General features: G+C 42.3%; 1 protein-coding gene across 3 annotated transcripts in view; it reads left to right on the plus strand.

Annotated features, from left to right (window-relative positions):
- HMGA2 (high mobility group AT-hook 2) overlaps positions 1-25,101 on the plus strand; it is a 137,962-nt gene that overhangs the window by 79,048 nt on the left and 33,813 nt on the right. The window contains exon 5 of one of the 3 annotated variants that reach the window (XM_059186244.1): positions 8,769-8,999. The exons of the other annotated variants lie outside the window; for them this stretch is intronic. Within the exon in view, the coding sequence (XP_059042227.1) occupies positions 8,769-8,780 (12 nt within the window). The 3' untranslated portion in view covers positions 8,781-8,999. Of the gene's footprint in view, positions 1-8,768; positions 9,000-25,101 lie in introns of those variants that run through there. 3 annotated transcript variants of the gene reach the window in all.

Here is a 25,101-nt window from a genome sequence, read left to right on the forward strand (position 1 = left end):
ACAAACGTGAGGAATCAATGCCTTGTTAAACTGGGTTTCATTTACAATTATTGATCATCTACCGTGTACCAGGACCAAAGTAAGGTTAGAGTCTGGTTCCAAGGCGAATGCGGCAGACCTTGTAGCAGAGGATGAATGGAAACCAAACACATGAATGGTTAGCTTCAATAAAAAGGGACAAGGACTTTGGTGGAGTCCCATACCGGGAGTCCTAGGCCTCACGGCATTTGTCTGAAGTTAGGAGTTAATTCACGATTAAATGAGTGTGAGGGGGAAAATGATGGAGAAATTTCAAAAGGAGTCCATGCCCCTCTTTCGAAGCATCTGGAAGGTCTGTTCCTTGGGGAAGTGCTTTGTAAATGACAGTAATTCAGGAATAGGGAGCAGAAAGATGGAGTGGCCACTTAGGAGGTACACAAGCCAACATTTAGGAAATTGGTCATTAATGGGAAATTATTGGACCAGTGCTTAATTTTTCCAGTAAGGATGTTTCTAGGTAACAATCCTGTTGTGACTGAGTGGTTCTGGGATGTGGTAGACATGGGATTAAGCAGCTGCCCTGGATAGTAATGATGTAATTGGGTTTCCAGCATAATTTCCAGTCCTTCTACTGCTCCTGGGTGGTATCAGCTACTCCTATGATCTAAGTTCCATGTTAGCAGCCCATGTCAGCTTTGGCCGCCGCTTTCCAGTGTACAAATGGAACTTGACTGTCTCTTTCCACTAAATTATTCAGTTTTTATTCCTTTAAATAAAACTAATACCAGGGCGCCTGGGTGGCTCAGTGGGTTAAGCCTCTGCCTTCATCTCAGGTCATGGTCCCAGGGTCCTGGGATCGAGCCCCGCATCGGGCTTCCTGCTCAGCAGGGAGCCTGCTTCCCTTCCTCTCTCTCTGCCTGCTTCTCTGCCTACTTGTGATCTCTGTCAAATAAGCCATTTTTTTTTTAATTAAAAAAAAAAAAACACAAACTAATACCATACCTGCCTTTGTCACTTTGTGCTGGTATAAAACTGTACTATAGACTGGGAAGCTTCTAAATAACAGAAAGTTGTTTCTCACAGTTTTAGAGGCCAGGAGGTCCCAGATCGGGGAGGTGGTACAGTCTCGAGAGGTCCTTCTTCTGGCTTGCAGACGTCTTGTTGGGTCTTTCCATGGTGGAAAGGGAAAGCAAACTGCCAGGAGCCTCTTCTAGAAAGGCATCAATCCCATGACCCAATCAACCCCAGAGGTCCTGTCTCCTCATACCATCACTCTGGGGGCTGAGATTGCACCTGTGACTTTGGGGGAGACACATTCCGGCCAAAACGGTACCTACAGAGTAGGAGTAAGCATTAGAGGAAATGAAATTGTGGAGATCGTGGAGGGAAAAAAAGCCAAATGAGACAATCAAATGCACCAAGAATTTGCCTGAGACTTGGGATACCCATGTCTGACTGAAACATCTGTTCCGTGGGCTTCCTCTTTGCCCTCAGGGAGCTATTGGCACGAACCATGAGCTGTTCCCCTCAGATCGGGGTATCTCACAGGCATATTGCGGTTCTTCTCTTCAGCGGGTCTCCTACTCCGTGCAATTCCCTACTCGCCCATTCCGGCATCTTCTCTGTACTCTGCCTCATCTCAGTAACACCTTGTCCACTCACCTCTGTAGTTTCCCCTCTCCACATCATTTCTTCATTTCTTTCCTTCGTCTTTCTCTGTATTCTTTCAGCTCTCCATAGTTCTGTGTTCTCTCAGCTCAAGCCCAGACTCTGTCTTCTAACCCAAAGACACTTGGAATTATGTGACCTGTGTTTGTCCCTGCCTTGAAGGGGCCTTTATCTTCAGCGGCTTACCCGGCATCTATCGGGTACTTAATAAATGCTCCTGTTCCTGACCGTCGTAATTCCAATAAGAAAATTCATTCTGCTTTCCAAACAGTCAACTTACAAACAGACTTTTGGAACTCAACTCCAGGGTTGGTTGAGGACTTCCCGAAACATGGTCAAAAAAACAGCAAAAGGCTTTTTGTTGCAGAACTGTAATCTTGATGTACTTTGGCCCCACCTGAATTCCACTGTAATTGCTTTTACAATATATATCCTGCCATCTACTTTAAAAGGTTTCATTCTGAACGCATCTGCTGGCAGAGGATGGGTTTGCTTTCTTTTCTAGGAAACTGTAGCTTAGCAAACTATTAGACTGTCAGACTTTAATTTTTCTGACTTCCACACTGTTGATTAATTTTTTTAAAAAGCCAAAGAAATAGATTAGCTTTGTGCATTTTACTCAATGATTATAGGTTAGCAATTTAATAATTTTAATAGCAGATAGCACATCTAAATCTCTTCTACCATTTGTCTGCATGTCACCCCCATACCTGGGAGCCACAATGCTTTCAAAAGAGCACATCAAAGTAATTGTTTTGCCTGGCGCCAGTACAAATTTCTGCTGGGACCTGTCCCATTTAATATAAATTATATTACCTGTGGAATTTAAGAGGATGTAAGGTGTAGCGTGCCCTGCAGGCAGGAAATTTAAACTACGGATTGCCTTTTTTTTCCTTTTAACTCTGGTTTGTTCCTGTAATATGGGATATTTAGCATCCCTAACTTCTGTTTAATCTTTTTGCAGGCGTATTTTGAATTTGCATTCTTATGGAAGACAAATTCGAAAGTCCTCTTATTCTCTGAGTCTCGCTTGACAATGAAAAATCTCTAAAGCTAGTGGTATTAAAGCAGCACCTAACTATGGGAAGTGGGGAAAGAGATGCTATTTGAATAGGTCTACTTAGAAACAGACCAAAAAACAAACAAACAGAATGATGAAAATAACCAAGTCATTATGCTTCAATCCTGATGTCATGCCTCTGTTTTGCCTATATAGAAACGAATGCCGAAGTCAGGCATCCACAGGCAGGGCCTTGGAGACATAAACTGCATAGTCAGAAATCCACTGAACCCAATTTTATATTCTGCTTCATGGAGGAAGATAGCAGACTTTCAACAGGAAGGAGAAACCCATGTCTACGCAGCTATTTAAATGAAGAGGTCCTCCGTCCACATACTGGCATACCTTCAGTGACTTGGGTCACCAATACACTAATGCCCTGTGGACACCCCCAGGGGCCCAGGTGGTGCTCAGACATGAGATGGCAGCACACGTATCATCTCGGGTGTCAAATGTCACCAGGAACCTCCCCCCTCTCCCCCACCACCGAAGACAAAGGTAGACAAAAGTTAATAGTACAAAAGAAGAAATATTGAAAAGAGCCAGAGAGGAAGGAAGGAGAGAGACAGAGACAAACAGAGGGAAGAAAAGAGGGAAGGGGACCAAAGAGCTAAGACCAAAGCAATCTAAGTCTGCTTCTATCCAGCTCCCTTCTTCATGCTCCGGATAATTCTTACATCCAGTCCTTCCCAGGCCACAGCCTAGCCTTGAACACCGCAGCTGATAGAAGGCTCCTTTCCTGTTTCCAGCTGGAAAAAGGGGCCTCCACTCGATCTCTTAACTGAGTCCTTGTCTTAACCATTCTCATGATACAGGTCCTCATCACCAGGAATGAATACTTTCTCCAAGTCTTTTTATTCTTTTGTCCAGTAATCCAAGTAGTGTCTGGAAGACAGATACTACAACTGTGAACAGTAGTGACCACTTGCTGAAACACTGTCTTAAATCGTTATCTCTTGCTTAAAAGCCTTGACATCTTACTCAATCCTCACTTCTATAAAAGTGGTATTATCGTTTCAATTTCAGAAATCATTGAGCAAGATGTCCTATAGGTTTAGCCACAAGTATAAACACATGGCGTTGGTAATGCTCCGGAAGACCTTGCTGCTTTCTCTTTGCTTCCGTGTGTGTGTTTCTGTTTGCCCCCCACCCCCACCCCACTCCCCTCACCGTGGTCTCTGATTTATCGTGGATATCTTCAGATGGGAACTTTGGATATAGGATCCAGGCCACCTTCCCTAGTTTTCTCCTTGTCCCCCCCCCCCCCTTTTAAAAATAGCTCCTTATTCGTTCTCAGAGCACTGTCCAACTTAAACTGAAATGCACACCTTCATGGTTTTCCTTTGGTTTCTTCTGTGCTTCCTTTTTCGTACAAAGGGCTAATTAAGTACCTTTTGCTTGAGGGTGAACTGAATTCAAACCCCGAAATTCAACTCTTAAGTTTTTGACGATATAGACTAAGTCATAGTAATGAGAAATCACCAAATGTCAGGAAAAAGACCTGGTTTTTAACCTTCCCCGGATCTCCCCTCCCCCCCGCCCCCACTGCCGAAGCTTGTTCCTTTCAGCGAAGAGCCCCACAGACCCTGCCACAATGATCAAGATCCTTGTGAATAACAGCATGAAGCAATGAGGCTTGAGAAGAAGGATGAACATTTTCTAGTGCTAAAAATTAATGTGGATCTAGTAGAAACTCAACTCTTTATTTCAAAACAAGACTTAATATGTATAATCATTTGGAATACTCTGATAACTTCTACTAGCAAGCTTAAGACACAACCAAGTTTAGAAGAGTCCGCTGGGCTCAAGTGTTGGATCTGCAAAAGAAGTGGGTTTTTATTAGAAAAACAAATATTCTAAGGTTGGCATAGCAGACACTCTGTTTCTCTTTAAAGTTACTTTTAGGGCACCTGGGTAGCTTAGCCGGTTAAGCATCCAACTCTTGATTTAGGCTCACGTAGTGATCTCAGAATTGTGAGATCGAGCCCCAAGGTGGGCTCCATGTGGATGTGGAGCCAGCTTAAGGTTCTCTCTCTCCCTTTCCCTCTGTGCTCTGCACCCCCACTCTCTCTAAAATGATAATAAGAATAAGAATAATAGTTCTAGATAAAAGAATAGCTTAACAATGGAGCTGAGGTGGTTATTGGGAAGATGAGCCTTCTGAAAACCTTAACATGTTTTCAGCCTTCACCAGAAGCAGGTGACAAGATAGGGTCCACATCCTCTGCCCAAGACAGCAGCCTCCCTGCTGGCACATTGCTAGGCAAAGCTCCAGGAAAAGCTGTGTGGTGACAGAGAGATTAGGAGGCGGGTAGCAGAGCTGGATCACGTACTCTAAGTTGTCTATTTCTCCTATGGCCTTAGCATGGTCGATTCCACTAATAGAGCTCATCCCTAAAGCCAAGACTCCTAATGAGCACTTGGGCATTTAAATTTCCTTCATATCAAACAATTTCAATTCCATTTCTTTATTTCATTGGTTTCCTCACCCTGTAGCCCTCCCCCATCCCTTAGAGTTTAGGGCATCTGTGTGGACAGAACACCATACCACAGCGAAGGTTCGGTATTGATGAATAGCCAAGATTTGGGATTCAGCACATTCATTTATCAACGATTTTGTGCTTGAAATTGTTTTACAAGCACGGACCGCCAAGAAGGAGACTATTATGATGGCATTTTCTATACTAAATTCTGCACTCTGTGGATCTGGCCATATCTCTATGTATAGATAATATACTACATGGAACACTCTCGAGTTAGACACTGTAGATTCCTTAATATTTATTATCTGTAACTATACTTTCTTCCCGTTAGTTTTTCTGTTTACGTTCTCCATCCAAGTCCCAAACACTCAATAGTTGCGATCCTTACCACATTTCCCAGAAGGATTCTTAAGGTAAACGAGAAGTGTTTTTAAAATTTCTTTAAATTTCTGTCTATTATTTTAGGAAGCAAAGCAATTAAAACCTTTTAAAACATTAAAGTGAGTTTGATGTGTGTTTTATATCTTGTTTCTCCATAGGTTACAGTAACTAAAATTTTCAGTACTGTAATAATAATGGATGAAAACTTGTGACCTTACCTGTTTCAAATTTTGGGGAAAAAAGAGAAAGAAAGAATAAGCAAATGAAAGAAAGCATGTTTTCTGGGCACAGTCTTCATAGTGGGCTTCAGCAACATAAAGAGCAAAAGCTTTTAGACATCGCTTCCCACATCTAGAGCTGTTGTGAAACTAATCTCGTAACAGGTCTGTAGAGGGCCATGGGTGTCTGCGTAAGTCCTTTTCATTGTTCTATTACTCTCAATATCACTTTTCTTTTGCAGTTCTTCTTCTGCCCTTTTAAGCCGTCTCTAGAGTTTACGAGTTAAGTGAAGGGAACAACGTGGAGTGGTATGGTTGACAGTCAACCCTCCGTATGTGTTTGGAAATGCAGGTTAAGTTTCTGGAAAGAATCCTGGACTTGGGATCCATTCAAGGACTTAATGTCAAGGCTTAACTCTGTCAGTTACTAACTAGGGAAGTCCTTTAGGCTCTCTGGGCCACAGTTTTATGTAACTCTGAAATGTAAATTGTCACGGGATAATTATGCCTAATGTATAGGGGAAGGTGAGAATGAAACGGGGCATGGTATTTTTAAAACTGACATCACTATGAAATCTATAGAGAAAGAAAGTTAGAGAATAAGCTGCTTTGAGGATTGCCAAATCCCCAGAAGTGGTCATTTAGTACTTACATATTCCTGCTCTGGGGCAGGCCGACACTTAAATTCTTCCTTTCAGATTACAACCTACATTGCTTGAAAAATACCCTCAGAGAAAGAAATGTTGTAGGTCTTTGCTTCACAAAGAGAGTCCCTCGAGACGTGACAAAACCAAAAATGTCTGCATTATTTATAATCCTGATTCTCTGGTTTTTTATTTATTTCCCCATCCGACATTTCTTCTATGTTTCCATTCCTTCTGCCATTTTGTGCTGTTTTGTCCCCTGCCATTCTGGGGCAGTTTTCCTTCTCTTCTTTCTCTCTAGTGAACTCCTTCAACGATTTCCTCCATTTGAAACAAATTCCACCTTTCATGTCCTCCTCGGGGTTAGTTGTCTTGACTTCTGCACAGGAAGACGATTCCACAGTGGTGCTTAGCCTCAACTCCCCTCCACACAACCCTTCTGGTAAGGAAGCTTTCCTTCATGTTGCACTTGAAGTCCATTTCCTATTCTTATGTCTTCAGAACAAGTTTGAAAACAGCTGGTTACCATCCTTTAGCCCTGTCCTTTCTAGACGTTACTTCAAAAACGTTATATCACTTTTCAGTCTTTTTTGTCAAGCATGAGTTATAGAACTTCCTTTAACTTTTACTCCTCAGGCATACTGTTCAGCCTTTTAATAAGCTGCATGGTGTAATTGAAAGAATATGGGCTTTGTAGTCAGACCTGGGTTGACATCTGGGCCAGTGTGACTCACTAGCTGTTTGACCCCAGCCACAGCACCTGACTTCTGTGAACTACAGTTTCCTCATCTGTCAGGTGGGGTTAATGGGACCCATCTCACAGGCTCCTTGCCAGAATTGATGACGCTTGTAACATTCTCGGTATATAATCAGTGCTCTGATGAATGTTAGCTCCCTCCCCCTCTCCCTCTCTTGGTGCTTCTCTCCTACATCAGGTCATTTCCTTCTAGTTATGGAGCATACGACTGAGCACAGTGTTAAGAATTTGAAATAACTCTGTTTACCCTTTCCTCAAGAGCATACTCCCCTCCTCCCCCTATCATGCTGTTCCATCACTAGAGCCCTCTGAGGCATTCATGCCATTGCCATGTGCTACCTCCAAGAACCAGCTCTAAGAAGAAAACATCATGGGGAAACAATCTCAAAAGGAATCACTTACTTGACATTGGAGGAGTCCAGGATAGCTCTTGACCTCATTTTCACCCTGAAGAATTTCTCCGGTTACTTCTGCGCGGCTCACCCATGGCTCTCTCCAGCAGGAGGACATGTCAGATGTCCTTCAGATCACTTTAACATACCAAGTTACTCATTCGTAGGTTCTAGGTGGACCCCGGGATGCATTTTACTGCAGCTCCATGAAGCACCTTGTGGAAATGAGAGAATGTCACCTGCTCTCAGCTGGCACAGTGCCATGTCTGGCAGGACAGCTGGGGGAGAAGGGGGGTCTCTGGATGGACTTCAGGCACCCTTGCACAGATTAACCTTTTTGTAGAAACCCTGATGTTGGCTCTGGCATCATTTAATTTCACAAAACAGATGTTCATAAGGTACTTCACCTCCATTGTCTCTTTGGTATCATCCAGTAGGACACGTCCCTTAGTCCACTGGCCTTTTCCTTTAGCTACCTCTGTTAGTCCTCTACAGTCTGTAAATGACATGTTTTTCCCTGATTCACATTTATTCTCATTATTTCTATTGGTTCTCGCAGTTTCCTTACATGCACTTTGGAATATCTGCCTTGACTTCCATTTTTTGGTTGGTGGGGGGAGGTACTCTCTATATTTAAACTGTGCAATTTGGGATTAAGCCCAGCTGAGTTTCCTGAAAACTCCAACATTCTATTAATAGATTCCTAATAGAAGCAAATTGGCAAAATCCATATAGATGATTTATTTCAGTGTTGCTTTCCCTCTTCCCTCTGGAGATGACTTTAGAGATGACTTTAATAAGCATCTAAATGGCCTACACTGAGGTAATGAGGGAGAAGGGGAGAGGGGTTGCTGAGAGACTTAGATAAGCCACCCACTGAGAACTTTCCCGAGAAGTGAAAGTCCCACGGTTCCAAGAGGAGTATGATGCTCTCTTCCTTAACAGGAAAGAAGAGCCTTCTATGCTAAGCTCACAACCGTGGACAAGCCCCACATAGAAAAATAAGGGAGTGCAGTGAACAGTGGAAGTTTTCCAAAGCTCAGCCAAGTGAATGCTTGGAGACAGGGGAAGTGACAAGTTTCAGTCAGCTTGTTCTCCTATCCAGTTAACTGATAGTTATACTTAAATTCATCTCAAGGGGGTAGAATAATGCAAACAAACATTTTTTTTTTTTTAATGTGAAAAGGGATACAAATGAAGAAATGAGAAACTTGAAGATAAACGAGAGGCAGAGTTTCCTGACAGCATGATGTACTGACGTCGGGTACGTCTTCTGATGTAGGCGCATGGAATGCCATTATTAAATCTGCCAGGTCTCCATTTAGTTCCATCCATTTCTAATGTGCCTGTTAGGCTATTGCCTCCCTGGGAGCATAACAATTAAACAACTATTGAGTTAAGTAAATAGAAAAACCTAATAAATATTCATATAACTCCAGCTTGAAGCATTTCTTTTATGCTCTATAAATCACTAGAAAACATGTGACAGGAACCGTTCCTGATCTCTTTGAGCGTGTGCAGGATGCCCCGAGAAAGCTTTCCTGTTTATCACTTCTTTGAGTGTATTAATATGGATGTATATTTTTACTTGGAGACAGCTAATATCTGGAATAGTTCTTGGGCTGGGGAAATAGTAGTGAGAGGTTGGGTCTGAGGAAATTGTACAGCAAAAGCATGAGTAGGGCTTACGGAAGACTGGATGGGAGGGTGCAAGGTCAAGGGGACAGTGGTGGGAAGAGGAGGCTGGTGGAAGATGGACCAGAGAACTGGGGACACCCGCGTTTCTGCTGCTCATGGAGAGACAGCCAACATAGGCAGCTTTGGGAAGAGAGATAATAAAATCTGGTTTTGATATGTTTGTTTTAGATGGCAGTGAAATATCCACTTGACGTGTTTCGTAGACATTGAGAAACACGGGGCTGAAGCGAGGGTATAAAGTCCTGGCTGGAGATAGGGTTCTGGGGCACACGTGAATGTAGGTGCTAATTGAATCCAAGTGGGTGCACCAAGCGAGTGAGTAGAGAAGGAAGAGGAAAGCAAGGGGCCCCAAGCTGAGGCCAGGGGACCCTAAGTGATAACAAACCAAGGGAAGAGAGAGAAGGCAAAGATAAAGCAGGCAGAGATATTTGAGAAGCCCTATAGCCCAAGTCACATGCCCCTGATGCCATGATGTTGGGGATCCCATCACAGTGTGAATGGCGGCCGGATCCCTGGAATGGGGAGCTGCTGAGAAGTTCAGCTTTTGCCCAGTATTTGATGGCTCTCGGAGAAGTGACAAACACAAACTAGGACTACAGAGAGACAGGCAAAACCCGGGCAGACTCTCACTGGCTCCATGTTGTCCAACACAGAGCTTCGTAAGGTAACATTCGTTTCATGAATGAATGTGTGCATGAATGAGCGAATGGATCGGTCCAATGAGCAGTTCTGGGTAATCAGGGGTTTTTCCACGTGAGCGAGAGGATAACAGTATCGTAACTAGTAAGTGCAACTTAGTAATAGTACTGAGCAGGGTCTGTAAGTGTCACGTCACGGCTAACACATAAAACGGGCAGAAGGGAGAAAGGGAGTGAAGGGAAGAAATCACAGAGGGGACGGATGGGAGAAATAGGAGTAGTGAGTGAAGAGGGCCAGGGGTCTCCTGGAGTGTGAAGTCAGAGACGTAAACAACCTAAATGTATGGGTTTGGGCTTTAATTTGTGTGGATCTCTAGCTGTTTTTCAAATGTTTATCTCATCTCTCTGATAGAGACTTGAAGCTTCTTGGCAAAGACAAGAACCACTTTGGTGTGTCTCTTCAGTACCTAATACAGGTGTTTACTCTACACTTACTGACAGGTTGAAGGAAAGAAAGGCGAGTTTTCAGTCCTTTCTAAAAATACATAATTATCTAGAAATTTAGTCACAGAAAACATCCAGTTCTGATAAATCGAAGTAAAATAACCCCTTTTCCACTCAGAGGAGGCTTTTTAAACTTTGGTTTTCTAAATCATTTACCCAAAGCCCTACCCATAAGAGAGTGTCTGGATACATTGTGAAACGTCCTTCAGAGGCAGCAGTACAATTTAAGCAACGTGAAGAAATGTGCCTAGAAGATTTGAAATATGCTGCTTTCGCTTCCCTGACTCCATTTTCGTAAGAATACCTGAAAGTATTGGCAGATGAATTAAAGGCAGTGCCCATCTGGAGGGAAATCAGACATCCATTTAGGTTTGTGATAGAAGGGCTTATTAAGAAAGGTCAAACTCGTGTAGTAATGTGGAATGTACACGTGGGAAAGCTAAGCAGGGCTGGTGAGAAAATGGGGTGGAGCAGTTAATTAACTTTGAACCTGGGAAATGCTTCAACACGCAGTCTGCGAGATTTCCCTCAAAGAATGCAGGACACCTGGAAAATGTCAAATGTTTTATTTTCAACCGATTTGTATGCAGTAATCATCTGAATAAGAAAAATGACTTTGAAAGCATCAGAAGTGTAATTTTCACCTTCTTCTAATTTAAAAACACTTGAGCACATTTTTTCCCGGGCTTTTAAGAAAAGAAATAAAATTCACCTTTGGGGGAAAGGGAAGATCAAGATGGCCGCCTTGACAAGTATCAGGAGGCTAGAGACTGAAAATAGTCCATGTCAAGTGTTTATAACTTTATAATGTTCTACCACATATGTTCCAAGAAGGGCAAGGAAGAGACTGTTGAAGAGGCAACAGTGTTATCCATTTTTATTAAATATATAAAAGTTGTCGCATCCATTTCCCGGCAGCAATCCCTGTTTTTAGGAGTGATGTCAGTGATCCTGTAAAGCAAGAGATACCGGTGGGTTGACCATGACTTTCAAAGCACTTCTAGAGGTGAAAACGTGTTTCTGCAGTAGCAAAGGGGTACCATTCTGATAAAGCAGCAAGATGAGAAAGGGAATGGGGGGGTCTACACAGTCTTGTTTCATCTGATAGAACTTTCCCAACAGAAAATGGAACAATATCAGATAAGAACATTTATCAGACTCGCAGACGTCACGGGCACTTCTCCTTGGGAACATCATGCAGCATAACCTTGCTAAATCCCAAATGTTTAAGAGAGAGATATATAGACTGGCATCTTGGGAGGGATGATAACAAGTCTGCATCATTCACACTGATGTATACATTAGGCATTTGGGGGTGTTTCTTAAATGATACCTAAGACAGTCTCACTGAAGAAACACATGAGTTCCCGGGTCAAAAGAAAGCTAAAGTGAATTAGGCAAGATATCTCCTAAAATGATGAAGGTGGTAGTAAATAAATAAATAAATAAATAAAAATGTGTACTTTTCTTCTTCCACTTTTGTCTGACTTTCCTAAGAACGGGTGACAGTGAAGGAGCCTTAAGCATGATTGCAGAAGGCAGGTATCTAATCCTCTGTTAATTCCAGGCGTTAGAAGCAAGAGTAAGTTTGCAGCCTAGGTGAAGTTGTAATTAGTTAGCAAGGGCAGGTGTTTCCAGCTCAGATCTTTACAGATGAAATAGAATGTAAGAAACAGAAACTAAGCATTGTTTCAAAGTCAAGTGCAACTATTCTGAAAGATTTATGTAAATCTTCTATTTTCCCATTTCGGGAACTGTAATAGAGCACAATGTGGAAAAGTGTAACATGTTTATGAGTTTATGACTTGCCATGAGATTGATGAGAATGAAAATGTCAGAGAGCCCATCAGCATCACTCAAAGACACGTCATGGAATCCAACAGGTGGTTAAATATGTATGTAAGTGACAAAATAGAACAAAAAATTTCAGCAGGTAGTGTTCACACCTGTTCTCTGTTTTTTTGTGTCTTAATTGAATATTATCCTACTTTACCTCAATCCATAGAGGATTCAAGGCTGCTTAAAAAGAACACATTGGACCTCAGGCGACGTGAGTTTTTAGTGACCAAAGATGGACTCTGGGGTCCGTGACATTGAGAGGTTTGCCACTTTTTTCAGGCATGAGGTTGGATTCTTGCTCCTAGAAGATGAAGTTTGGGAGAAAATCGTTCACTTTGAGGACGAAGTGAGCCAACACATCACCGATAGTCAGATCCTGATGAGACCTGGTTTTTTCCTAATTTGAGTTGACACGGCAACTTCCTCAAAGACACTGAGCCATTTTGGGTTTTGGGGTTTTTGTGTGTGTGTGAAAACAGCCAAGTGAGAAATGAATCCTTGGTAAAAGTTGGAGAGGGAGCTATCCTTTGGTATGAGGATATCCACAGGAAACTCTTGCCTCTAGATAGCAATACAGTTTCAAGAGACATCTCCAAACCTGAGCAAAATATTTCCTGGATTCCCAATTTAGAGACTGTGAGCTTGGAGGATTTATCAATTCCTGAAAAACAATAAGAGCCCACTTAAATATAATAGGAAATGACAGGGAGAGGGAAAAAGGTAAGGAAAATGTGGAAAATTTGTTGAAAATGTGTATTTTAGATCCAGTTCTCCTACTGCTAACTACTTGGCCTTCGGAAAGATGTGACTCTTTCTTTGGTACCACAAAATTGGAAACCAGGTGCAACTGCTTTTCCCCACTAATTGGTGTGCCCCACGGAAGGGTGACTTGTTCCTCTATCTGATTTAATTGGTGAATAAGGTAAATCAGCCAAGTAAAAGAGAAGCGAAAATATCCCTATGGCTGTACTTATAAGAAGGTTCCTGAAGGACTAAGAGCTCTGGGTCCTTTCCCACTCCCAAAGCAGAGCAGCTCTGTTTTTATCATTTATATAAGTTGATGTTCTGAAGATTATGATGTTCTGAAGATTATGAGCAGGCAAGGGGCGGTGGGGAGGAAAGGGAAGCAGGAGGATTCTTTGATGAAAGAACACTCTTACCTATATTACACACAATTCACTGTCAGTTCTCAGGCTTTTAAGGATTAAGCGGGTACAGTAGTGGGCTCCGCTTGCCAGATTTGGCACTGGACCAAACAGAATGTGTAGAGATGCTGAGGATCAAACTACTCCTGTAGGTTCCAGTATCCAGCGAGAACCCAGGACGGTACATTCAATGAAGCCGTTTTACGGCTTCAAATGGGAACCCTAGAGTTTGTGTGATGAGAGATGCCAAACTTTTACACTCCCGAGAAAGCTTTCCCCAACTCCTACCCCAGCCTGTCTTGAGAAAGATACTACTTAACGCTAACTTAAATACCTTTTGCTGTCAGGGAGGTCAGTTTTGTCTTGGTTGACTCTGCGCAGTGGAAGTTTTCCCTACTTCCTATGCTCCTTCATGTCGTGAAACTTCTTTTTAAATGAGCCCACTTCAAATTAAAGCATAAAATGATTTGAATATATCTTTATCTGACCTGCATCTCATCTCATTCTTCTTTTTGCCGTGTCTGAAGATAGACTCCAGCTTCTACAATATTGTTAATTTCTGGGCTACGAATTGGATACGGGATAGGCACTCAAATTTTGTAAGTGCCTTGGGGTTACAAGTCCCACTTGCCCTCTCTCCTGCCTCAGCTTCCCCACCCCCAGCCCCAACACACACACGTTGGAAGTCCTTCTGGATAATAGGAACTGTACTGTTGGACTAGATAGAGTGCTGGGTGGCTCAGAAATTCTTCCTACCTTTGCATCTTCTCAAGATAGTGGTCTCATACATATTTTCATACAAATATCCATTTGATTTGCCCTTTCCTTCACTCTTCCAACTCTTTCCAGCTCTTCAGAACACGTCTTCTCATTTCCTCCCACGCCTCTTCCACCATTTTGTCATATAGCTAGAGTGGCCCTGGGAATACATGTATCAGAGGAGAAAGAAACCATATGTTTTGAGGTAAAATTTAATAGAATAAAGAAAGAATGCCATTAATCTCCAGCCCTTGAAAATGCCCAGAAGCTCCCATTCAGACCCTTCTTAAGAATTTCCATTCACTGTCTTTTATTAAACCCTGGTATTCCTCAAACATCAAATTCCAAGATGAATTTTAAAGATATTACTTACAAACTTTTGTGTAACTCTTTCAAAGATAAATAGCTCAGAAGTATTTTTTTTTCCCTAAAATTTCTATTGTGAACGTGCTATATTTTAGGTAGGCTTTTGTCTCCCGTGCCTGAGACCCTAACCACCATTTTTTAACCGTTTATCACTCAAGGGGAAACATTTACTACCAAATTTGAAAAAACAAAACAAAAAAAAACAACCGACATCCAACTTAACTTTTGGACTGTTTCTATTCTAATGAGGATTTGGTTGGCCTCAAGCAGGAGGAAACGTTCTAGCTTATGAAAGATAACTAAGGAAAACACCGTAAGTAGAGCCAGGAAGTCTCATTCCTGAGGGCTTGGGAAGGAGTCTAACTCGCAGTTGAGGTGTGTGCTTACGATCGATGCTACTCAGCCATCTGGAGGCTGGCATTCTGATCCTGCTCGGGAGGCCACCTCTACCTCTAGCACAGTGTTCTGCTCACTGCTCCTTGATTCTTGTGAACACTTCTGTTTGTCTCTGTGTCTGATACAGGCTTCAGCATGGGGTGCTTAGTAATTGCTCCCTGAACCAAGTTTAACCCAAGGCTCATTTACTAATGGTTCTTCCCCATCAGATCTGGAGTGAAAAGGACCTCAAATGAGAAGCATTATAAAGTTCTCAGGTTAAATGACATCAAGTAATGACCGGAGTTTCAGGGAGGAGTAAGGCTGCTGATCTCGGGGGCATTCTCAGTCGTGTGTGCTGAGATATGAATGTGTGAATGTGTGCGTGTGTCCACACACACGTTCTTCCCCAGGAAGAGGAAGGAAGTGGAAAGGGGAGAAAATAGAGCTATTGACTACAGAGCCAGAAAGCCGTTTGCAGAATGACTGCTGCTGTTGTATGGGGGCATGCTTCCTTTGAGAAGGGGTGTATTAGGCATCCTCTTTCCTTTAAGTCTATTTTGGGAGGAAATTACAGAGGATAGATAATGTGCTTGTTACCAAGTCCTAGGGACCTCTTATCGCCACAGCCGCTGTTCTCAACACCCACCTGCTTAGAGCGAAAGAAATCAAACCTGTCTTCTCAGGGACACCAACCCCAGACGATCAAAACCTCTACTAAATCATCGTGTTTACTAGGAAAGCTGCTGATTTTTGTGAAGTGTTAACTTTGTCCTTAAAAGCCGTGAGTGCCGGGGAGCCCAGTTGGGCCTCTGGCCTGTGCATTCAATCCACTTCTACCGGGGCAAAGCCTAGGAATTGTTTTCAAAACTGTGTGGGGCTTCCTACTCGGGCTAAAGATTTATCTGCTTTTGACAACTACCCTGGTTACTGTGGAACAAGGAGTTGACTTCTCAATAGTTTTACAAATTATGTGTTTAACTTTGTCTCTATAGAATTAATTCCTGGGAGGCGAGAGGAGGGGTGGAGCCCAAGCCTTCAAGGCTAGTTGACAAATTTGAGTTTTTAAAGTCATCGCAGCAATTTCCCCCACTACCCCCTCCAAGCGGCACAGTGCGGTGAGGCTCTGTTTCCACCCGAAGGCAGTTTGCATCCTGCCTGTGCACTGATTTACGCATTAAAATAAAACAACTTCAGTGTTTAGCCATTAAAAAAAAAAAAAAAAAAAAAAAAGGCTGTTTAATCATTAAACAACCACTGTTTTTTTCTTTTGCCCTTTAAACCTGCATTCAATCAGTTTGGACGCTGCTTTACAGTCTTGTTAACTGCTAAAATCACAAAGGAGGAGTGAGCAGGATCACCACCAGCAGCAGGAAGTCCTGAAACACCCCCATTGTCCCATGAAACTTTGGGCAAGAAGCTCCTTCAGCTGTCTTGCAACACACACTGGGCTCCGAGGGAGGTGCAAGGGGGAAAAAATGCAACTTCCAATTCCAGAAGCAGCCCTGTGTTTGTTCAAGGAAAGGGGAGGGTGGAGGGGAGTTTTCTTGCATTTACTCTTCTGTGTGGCCATCGTCGTCGTGGGGACATGTGACATGAACAGGGCTCCTCCCGCTGTTCACGTGTCCCGTCCCTGGGATGGTATGTTCTAGCCGACTCCTAGGAAAAAAAGGCCTGGATGGTCCCTTTTTTTGTAAAGGGAGGAGGAGTGGCAGTGTTTTATGGCCTTCTTTCAACACATGGGAGTTTTATCACTCGTTTTTAAAAGTACGACTTAACACCATTTTCAAACCAGCCTGAGTTCGAGCCCCGAATGGTTTTCACAAAATGTCCCCTTTCTCCCTCAGAGCGTGATGGCCACAGGTGCCTCCTAATGGCTCCACTGAATTTCTTCCCTTCGTCGTAGGGAAACCAAGAGCGTTTTCTGAAATTTAATTCTGTGATCTACCATCTGTTCTAGGAAAGGATTGCAACTTTCTGGAGATGAATCTCTACTTTATCGCAGACTGTTTACCTTTTTGATTTCTTATTTTACCTCTGTTGGGTGTTCATTTGTGCTGCCAGATGTTTAAACCACATTGGAAAAGACAGTCCTTCCCTTTTAAGTGGCCAGGTTCTAGACAAAATTGGTAATTGTTTCAGTTTTGAACAGGGCAAGGACACAAGCATTTCTTTATGTGTCCTGGAATTGCAAACTTTGTCAGTGACACCCCCTCACCCCCCCACCCCTGCTTTGAGATGGAGATATGGAAACCTAGAGAGTTTGGGAGACTTGCCTGAGATCTCATAGCTCCTTTAGTTCATTGTTGTTTCCACCAAGGACACCCCTTCACTAAGTTAGTACAAATGCTTCCTAGAGTGCCCTCACAGAAGATAAATCTGGTTATGTGTCTCTGTTTTACACATTTATCCTTGAGACAGCTCTGAAGTCACTGACATCCCTGCCTTCTTCAAACCAAACAATCCAATTCCTTTTCATTTACTTTGAGATTTCTGTTTTCTAATTTTCCCACCATTTTGACGTGGTCTGTGTGCAGTAGGCTTTTAGAATCTGAACCAAATTATTCGGGGAATTGGCCCTACATTTTTGTACAGGTACTTGGATACTGAACCAAATTTTTCGGGGAATTGGCCCCACATTTTTGTACAGGTACTTGGATACTGTGTAGACGAGTCCTGTTTTTCTCTGCTCTCACAACCGCTGCCCAGAGAAAGACCCGGTGTTCTTTGGCCAGTTTGTTGAACCATTTCCCTCAAGAGCAAAACTACCTCATGTTTTCCATTCCTGTATTTCAGGGTCATATCTTGAATATTTCCTTTCTTTCTTTCTTTCTTTCTTTCTTTCTTTCTTTCTTTCTTTCTTTCTTTCTTTCTATCTTTTGTTTTTAAAAAGCAGGGCTTTGTTTTGCTAGCTATTGTTCATCCTGACCACAAAATAAAATAATTTTCATCTCTGAAGACCTGTTCTAACTCACCCTTGTTTTTAAAATTAAAAAAAAAAAAAAAAAAAAACTTACCAACTGGGTCTTTCCTGAAGACACGCATATTTAAGCAGCCAGTTCTTACTGTAGATAACAGAATAAGTCTTATGTCTGTTCTTTAGGTACCTTATGTTAAGTTCCTCAATGAATAGCCATTTCCACTGCATTTTAAACAAAATCCAACGGAAAAATAACTGTAATTTCAACAGGATAGTCGGTCAGCTCACTAGGCAAAAATAGTTTGTTAAACGAGTTGTTTGCCCTTTCCCAGCGATTTCTGATAAAATCGCTGATTGATTACTGAACACATTTTTCTAATATGCCAAGATATAGGTTGCTCTAATGATCAGACAAACCAAGTAGTGTATGGCCAGGGAAGAGCAGGCTGTTCTTACATGATGATAAGAACTGTGGAGAGAGGGAAATCGTGAATGCTGGAAATGGATGAGAGGAGAAAAGAAGGAGATGACACACTCGAGAAAAGCTGAGTTAACAGGCACTATTTTCAGAGCCAAATCTATTATAAACCCCGACATAGTTGAATGCTTGTAAGAGATGGTTTCAGCAACTCCTCTGTTTCCTGATGTGTATACTGTACCTGAACGAAATGCTTCTTTCCTGTGAGCTGGACAGTAGGAAGTAATCTATCTTCAAGCTTGTTTGGTTTGTAAATAACACTGTAGAAAAGGGCTTTGAGCTTTGGAAAGCTAGTCTCCATGTGTTTTCTCTCACTCTTGGAGGCGGGTTAAAGGGCAGGGCCATGACCACCACCTTATTCCGTAAGCGGTTGTTTGCAAAAGGTTGAAAAATGTGCCCAGGGCCCATGCCTGCCCCTCCGTGCCCCTCTGTGGAACTAGCGCCACTCAGGCAGGCTAGCAGGCAAGCCTCGCTTTAATGGAAATAGAAGAGAGAGTTTGGGGGAGCTTGGCATGTTGCAACATGTGCTTTTTGCTTGCGCCTACTGAATTTTTAATTTCCATGAAATGTCAGTGGGCAAGTGGACACTGGCCTTCTTTCTTTTTGTCTGCTGCTTTGCAGCTATTGGGATACTAGGCTTTGGATAATGAAGTAGGTTGTCATTTCCTCCCCCAAATAATACATTACAAAGTGGAAAGGCAAATTTCCTGTGGAAGCTCTAAGTAGCAGGTGGTGTTTCCTTAATATATTGTTTTTAACCTTCAGGAAAATTGGTATTATGAGCCAATAATTTGGAAAAGTAAAGTAACACCAACGTCCTACATTTTCAATAAGACAATCAAAATCTTAGTTAATTTGAAAAAAATCAAACTGGAGTACTGTACCAGGAAAAGACATAGCATGTTTTGTTCTTAACGTGTTATTATTAAAGTTTATTATAAAGTTATTTTGAAGTTTAAATTCATGGAAGACAAAAATGGGGATTCGACGCAGCTGAATTTCCCAATTCATTAAGAGATTTCTTTTTTGAAAAGAAGGACAAATAGGTATTTTTAAGTTTCACTCTAAACCTTCGCTGCTAACTAATGTGTGGAAACATTTAGTCAGTCGTACAAAGAGTTAAGCGTGGGACTGTTCACATGGCAAATCTGAGTTGAGCTGGAGGTAAAAACATCTGTATTTTTCATTCATTTGCTCAGCAGCACTAAATTTCAAGCTTGTTTTTTGTTCAGCATCAAAGAAAAAGTTGTTTTATGGTTATTGGATTTTTTTTTTAACTCGCATATTTCATGAAAGGGACTCAAGTCACTGGATCTTTATATTCTTTTTAGTTACTTTGCTGCCCAACAGCCCTTCTGCATGCCATCTTGTTGAATAAGGAAAACATAATTTTATTCTTTTTCTCTTCCTTTGAAGAAAAAATTTAAGAGGCTTAAATACCATTCACATTTTGGAATTTCCTTCTTTCCTCCTCCCAAAACCATCATCTCACAACCACGTAAAGCCATCCAATGTTGAAAGACTTAAGAGATTCTCACAACTATAAATATCCTTTATATGACTATGACTCCTCTGTTTATCGAGGGCAATAAGAATGGAGCCCAGGAGCTAACAAAGTTTGTGGCGACGTGTGTGTGTGTGTGTGTGTGTGTGTTCATGTGCATACGTGTTGAAAATCTTGTGTGTCCAAATTTACATAGTATTTTTAGCATACGAATTGCTGATGAGGCATCTATTCTTTTTTCTCTAAAAATTCTGAGTGCGTGGACCTATTAGTTGCCAGGGACCAAATTACCACAACCAATGCCAGACGGAAATATTTCCAAATCCAAGAAACGATTCGTATTTAAACTATTAAATGTGGCTAATTTAAATAGTCATCTTCATTCTCTAATTGTTGTGTGGCACAGTTTGGCTGTGAGATCCAGATTTTCAAGTGTAAGAAATCGACGTTTTCGTCCTGAGAAGTATAAAGCGAGATACTCAACATTCATTGCCATTGCCCTCTTCCATCCCAAAAGGAAGGGGGAGTTAAGAGCTGGGCCGGGGCGGGGGGTGTCAAACCTAGATACTGTAAAATTTCAGCTACTTTTGGACTTTCTGAAGATATCAATTTTCCTGATAATTGAACGTTAATGTCTTTAATTTTTTAACTTTAAATTTCAATAGTGTTCTTATATATGAAAATCTGGGTAATGTACATAGTACATGTGTCTCTTGACTACATTTATCAATGCGCTGAATATAATTTTATGTGTTCCTCGATGATGTTTGATCATTAGCCCAAACATCACTAGACTCGTGAACTGGCAAAGATCATATTCTTTCACCCTTTTTCCTTTCTCATTTGTTGAATGCTCACCATAGGAGAGGAACTGTGATGCCCCCCACCCCATCCTTGGTGCATAGAAGGCACTCAGTGAGTGTGTGTTGAAGAAATGAAGGAATCAATAAGTTCAGTGGGTAGTTGTGAGGGTAGATTGAGTTCAAAGATTCAGCTGTTTTGGGTGTAGGACCAGACACAGTGGTAGCCGAGACTATAGACAGAGCAATAGGGTCACAAATTATGTGGACTACAGGAACGAATATGTTCATCCCCAGGCCAGTGGTACCCGGTCCCTCCTTGAAAAGTACTCAGAACATGACAGTACCTTTCCTATCATTGACCACTGTCTCATGAAATTAGAAGAAACCTACGCAGCTGCAGCACTCCCTGAACCTTGCGACAAGGCTACCACCTGCCAAATGAGTGTTCAAGTCAAAAAACTACCTCTGCAAAGGGTTCCCTCACTCCTTAAGAAACAAATATCCTAAGGGAGTGCCATCGGTTACGCATCCAACTCTTGGTTTCAGCTCAGGTTGTGATCACAGGGTCCGGAGATTGGGCCCCACGTGGAGCTCCATTCTCTGCATGGAGTCTGCTTGGGATTCTCTCTCTCACTCCCTCTGTCTCTCAAATAAATTAATAAATCTTTAAAAAAAAGTGCAAGTATCCCAACAATATCAGTCAGTGGTCTTTTCCGTGCTGCTGCCATTTTGTTATTCTTGGCACACATCACAGACCTCAGCCTGCCAGTTTTGTGCAGCGTGGCTCCGTTCCACGTACACTAAGTTTGTTCTTGGGCTGCCCCAGAACAGCATTGCTCCCCACTTTGAGAATTAGGGTTAGGATACTTTGGGGGATGGATTGCATTCATACCAATACTTGACCATCATGACACACCTGTTCAGTGTAATGTGGAGGGAAATTGTGGCCTTTGGCGACAGACAAATGTAGGTTCAAACGTCTGCATCATCTTTCATGAGCTGCTTATCAGCTGCCTGGGTGGTCTTGGGGAACTTCAGTCCACTCCTCTGTTTTCATAAACGTGGAGATATATAGAAAAGACCTTGACAAGGCCTCTGTAAAAGCTGGTTACTTGGATTACTGCTACCTTTATCAGAAGATTGCTTCCACCTGATCAGAAATCACACCAAGCTCAAAACGTTTTTTCAACTTTCCTCGATATGCATTCTCTGTGCATAAGCTGTGCTGCAAGTTACCCTTTCACTTATTCCATCTAAACAATCTCTATAGAGTCTGGAAAATAGATTGAATTTCTCATGAAAGCCAGTTTGTATTAACATGTCATATAGGGGCATCTGGGTGGCTCAATCTCTAAGCATCTGCCTTTGGCTCAGGTCATGACCCCAGGGTCCTGGGATCGAGCCCCGCTTTGGGCTCCCTGCTCAGCAGGGAACCTCCTTCTCCTTTACCCTCTGCATTTCTCCTGCTTGTGTTCCCTCTCTCACTGTCTTTCTCTGTCAAATAAATATATAAAATCTTTTTTTTTAAAAACCCATTTCATATACTGAATAATCTGTACAGTGAATCAAAGGTAATTAATGCTAAGGGATACAAAGATCACCAAAAATAGTCACAAAATGATACCGTTTCCTCAAGTGGCCTTCCGTAGTTAGGTCTATTGTTCTGAAATGGTTCTTCACTGAAAGAATAAATATAAAAGATGGTGGGAACTATCTACCAAACATATCTTTATCTTTTATTTTATTTTATTTATTTCAGAGAGGGAGCACAAGCAGGCAGAGTAGCAGTCAAGGGTGAGGGAGAAGCATTGGGAGAAGCATGCTCCCGATACGGGCCTCCCTCTGTCTGACTGACTGCCACCCAGTGTCCCCATCTTTATTTTTTGTTGTTGTTTTTTTGGTTTTGGGGTTTTTTTTTTTTTTTTTTTTGGCAGAGAGAGAGAGAGAGAGAGAGCACAAGCAGGCAGAGTAGCAGCCAGAGAAGAGAGAGAAACAGGCTCCCTGCTGATCAGAGAGCCCAATGAGGGACTCAATCCCCAGACCCTGGAATCATGACCTGAGCTGAAGGCAGATGCTTAACTGACTGAACCACCGCAGGCGCTCTCCCATCTTTATCTTTTTTAACATTAGCTTGCTTTCTGTAAGCAATAAACAAAAGTGAAGATACTTTCTAATCACTGAAGTGTTACTCACCATGTCTAAGGAGAATCAGCCTGTCCTTAATTTGCTTAAAACCATGGAGACACGAATCACAAACATCAGCACAGAGTGTGGAAGGCAGTGCCAGCGGGACCCACTTTATCGACAGCATGAAACTGTTCTGGGACTAAAGCCTGTGCAGAAAGGAGCTCTCAGAAGCAGCCACAGAGATCTTGTAAACACCTGTATCAACCATACCTTATCTCCATTTTTGCCTCGCTTTGCCAGAACATTGTCTCTATTTTGGAAGATATTAAGTCTCTGTCAGCTGGCTGAATTCCTGAGAAAATGTTTACATGTGTTTGTGTGGTCACATGACAGTAGCCCTCACAGATAAGAGAATTCTTCCATCTGGTTAAAAAAAAAAAAAAAAGCCACCTAGGGACACCTGGGTAGCTCCGTCAGTTGATTGTCCTCCTCTTGGTTTTGGCGTAGGTCATGATCTCAGGGTCTTGGGAACAAGTCTTGCAACTAGCTCTGTGCTCAGTGGGGAGTCTGCTTGAAGATTCTCTCTTTCCTTCTCCTGCTGCCCCTCCCCCTGCCTGTGCCTGTGCATGCACTCTTTCTCTCTCTCTCTCTCTCAAATAAGTAAATAAAAATCTTAAGGGGCACCTGGGTGGCTCAGTCAGTTAAGCATCGCCTTCAGGTCAAATCATGATCCCAGATTCCTGGGATTGAGTCCCACGTCGGGCTCCTTGCTCAGTAGGGAGCCTGCTTCTCCCTCAGCCTGCCACTCCCCCTACTTAGGCTTTCTTTCTCTGTGTAATTAAAAAAAAAAAAAAAAAAAAGAACCACCTAAAGAAAATATGGTGCCAAGGCTCTAAGTCCCATTTAAACGATAGATATACTGTGTGATATTATTCAACACAGTTTGAGTAATCGAAAATTTATACAGATTTTCAACAGTGGTACTTTGTGACATTGGTAAAATGTAAGTAGACAAATCAGTATTGTCTGGATCCAGTGGCACTTTTTCCAGTTGTAAGCAGTGGTCAAGTTCTTGACTAGTATATTAGCATCTTTTTATGCTTTAGTCTCTTTGCTTTTTATGAAAAGAATACTGGGATTCATGATGTGGAATGGTTCCTCGTAAACCCGAGGCCCCTTGTTCATATACATGTGGTTTTTCTATTTAATATGTCAAGGCTATTCTGAAGGATACAGAATTGGCCTTCATGGGAAACTCAGCCTCCATGCCAAATTGGGTTCATCGTGCCTCCATTTTCTCTATAAGAACCCCTAGTTTTGGGGGCTCTCACACAGGCCATCTCTTAGTGATGAGCAGAACTGAGGAACTTTTGTTCGGATATTTACCATTGTTTATACGAATGAAAGCTCACAAGTTGATCGTGGTCTGCAAGTAGGCTGAGGAACTGGGAAGGTAAGCACTCAACTCAGAGGCTCCCATTCTTCAAATTGTTCTCCCTGAGTCTCCTCGTCTTCTCCCTGAAGACCCTGAAGGAGCAGTAGCATCTGCAAGGACATTAGGAGACTCTGACTTAGCTACTATTTTGGCAGCCAAGCCTGTGTGATCCCGCAGAACCTGGAGGGATCCTGAGGGTGAGAGAACAAAGGAGTAGGCTTTTGTGCAGGTGGTCAGAGCAGAGAAAGCGGAAGAGTCAGTTACAGGTTCCAGCAGTGACAGAAAGATGGCTTCCGAACTGAGTGGTTGCCAAACCCTCTCTTCTTTCCTTGTTTCTTCTACCCGCTTCGCCACAGCCAGAAGTACTGGCTTTAATGCTTCCCAGTAGAAGGAGACGTACAGAATGTGTGTGGCTGGGCATCCTGACGATACTGTATGTGCTGAGTCTTTGGGGGTAAACATCGGGAAAATTAGATTGTTGGAATAGCCAAGCTTTTTCACATTAGCTCTGCATTCTATTGACTGTCCAACGATAGGTTGGAAATTTAGCTTAATTTTAAGGTTATGTTTATACAGGGAGCACTATCAATTATCAGAAACATTAGAAGTGTTGCTAAGTAAGTAAACTCAGAGTGAAATGTCATCTCTTAGAGGCTGCTTAACAGTTGTCAGAGAATAGTCTGTTAGTCATTGTAGCAAGAAGTAGCTACCCGAAAATTTGTTGAATACATGAAATGTTTTTGACAGAAATATCTGCATAATTGCTGTGTGTTATACATGCTCGTTATAGCCTAAAGGCATCTGTTTGAATTAGGGCTTTTTTCCCCCCTGTCTGTGTAACACACTTGCAGACACGATATGAGTATTTGCTGCTGTTATCCTTTTAAAAAGCAATCTCTTGACTCTCTCGACGCCTAAGCATTCTAGA

The sequence above is a fragment of the Mustela lutreola genome, chromosome 8, assembly GCF_030435805.1.
Source record: "Mustela lutreola isolate mMusLut2 chromosome 8, mMusLut2.pri, whole genome shotgun sequence".
Classification (NCBI taxonomy): Eukaryota; Metazoa; Chordata; class Mammalia; order Carnivora; family Mustelidae; genus Mustela; species Mustela lutreola.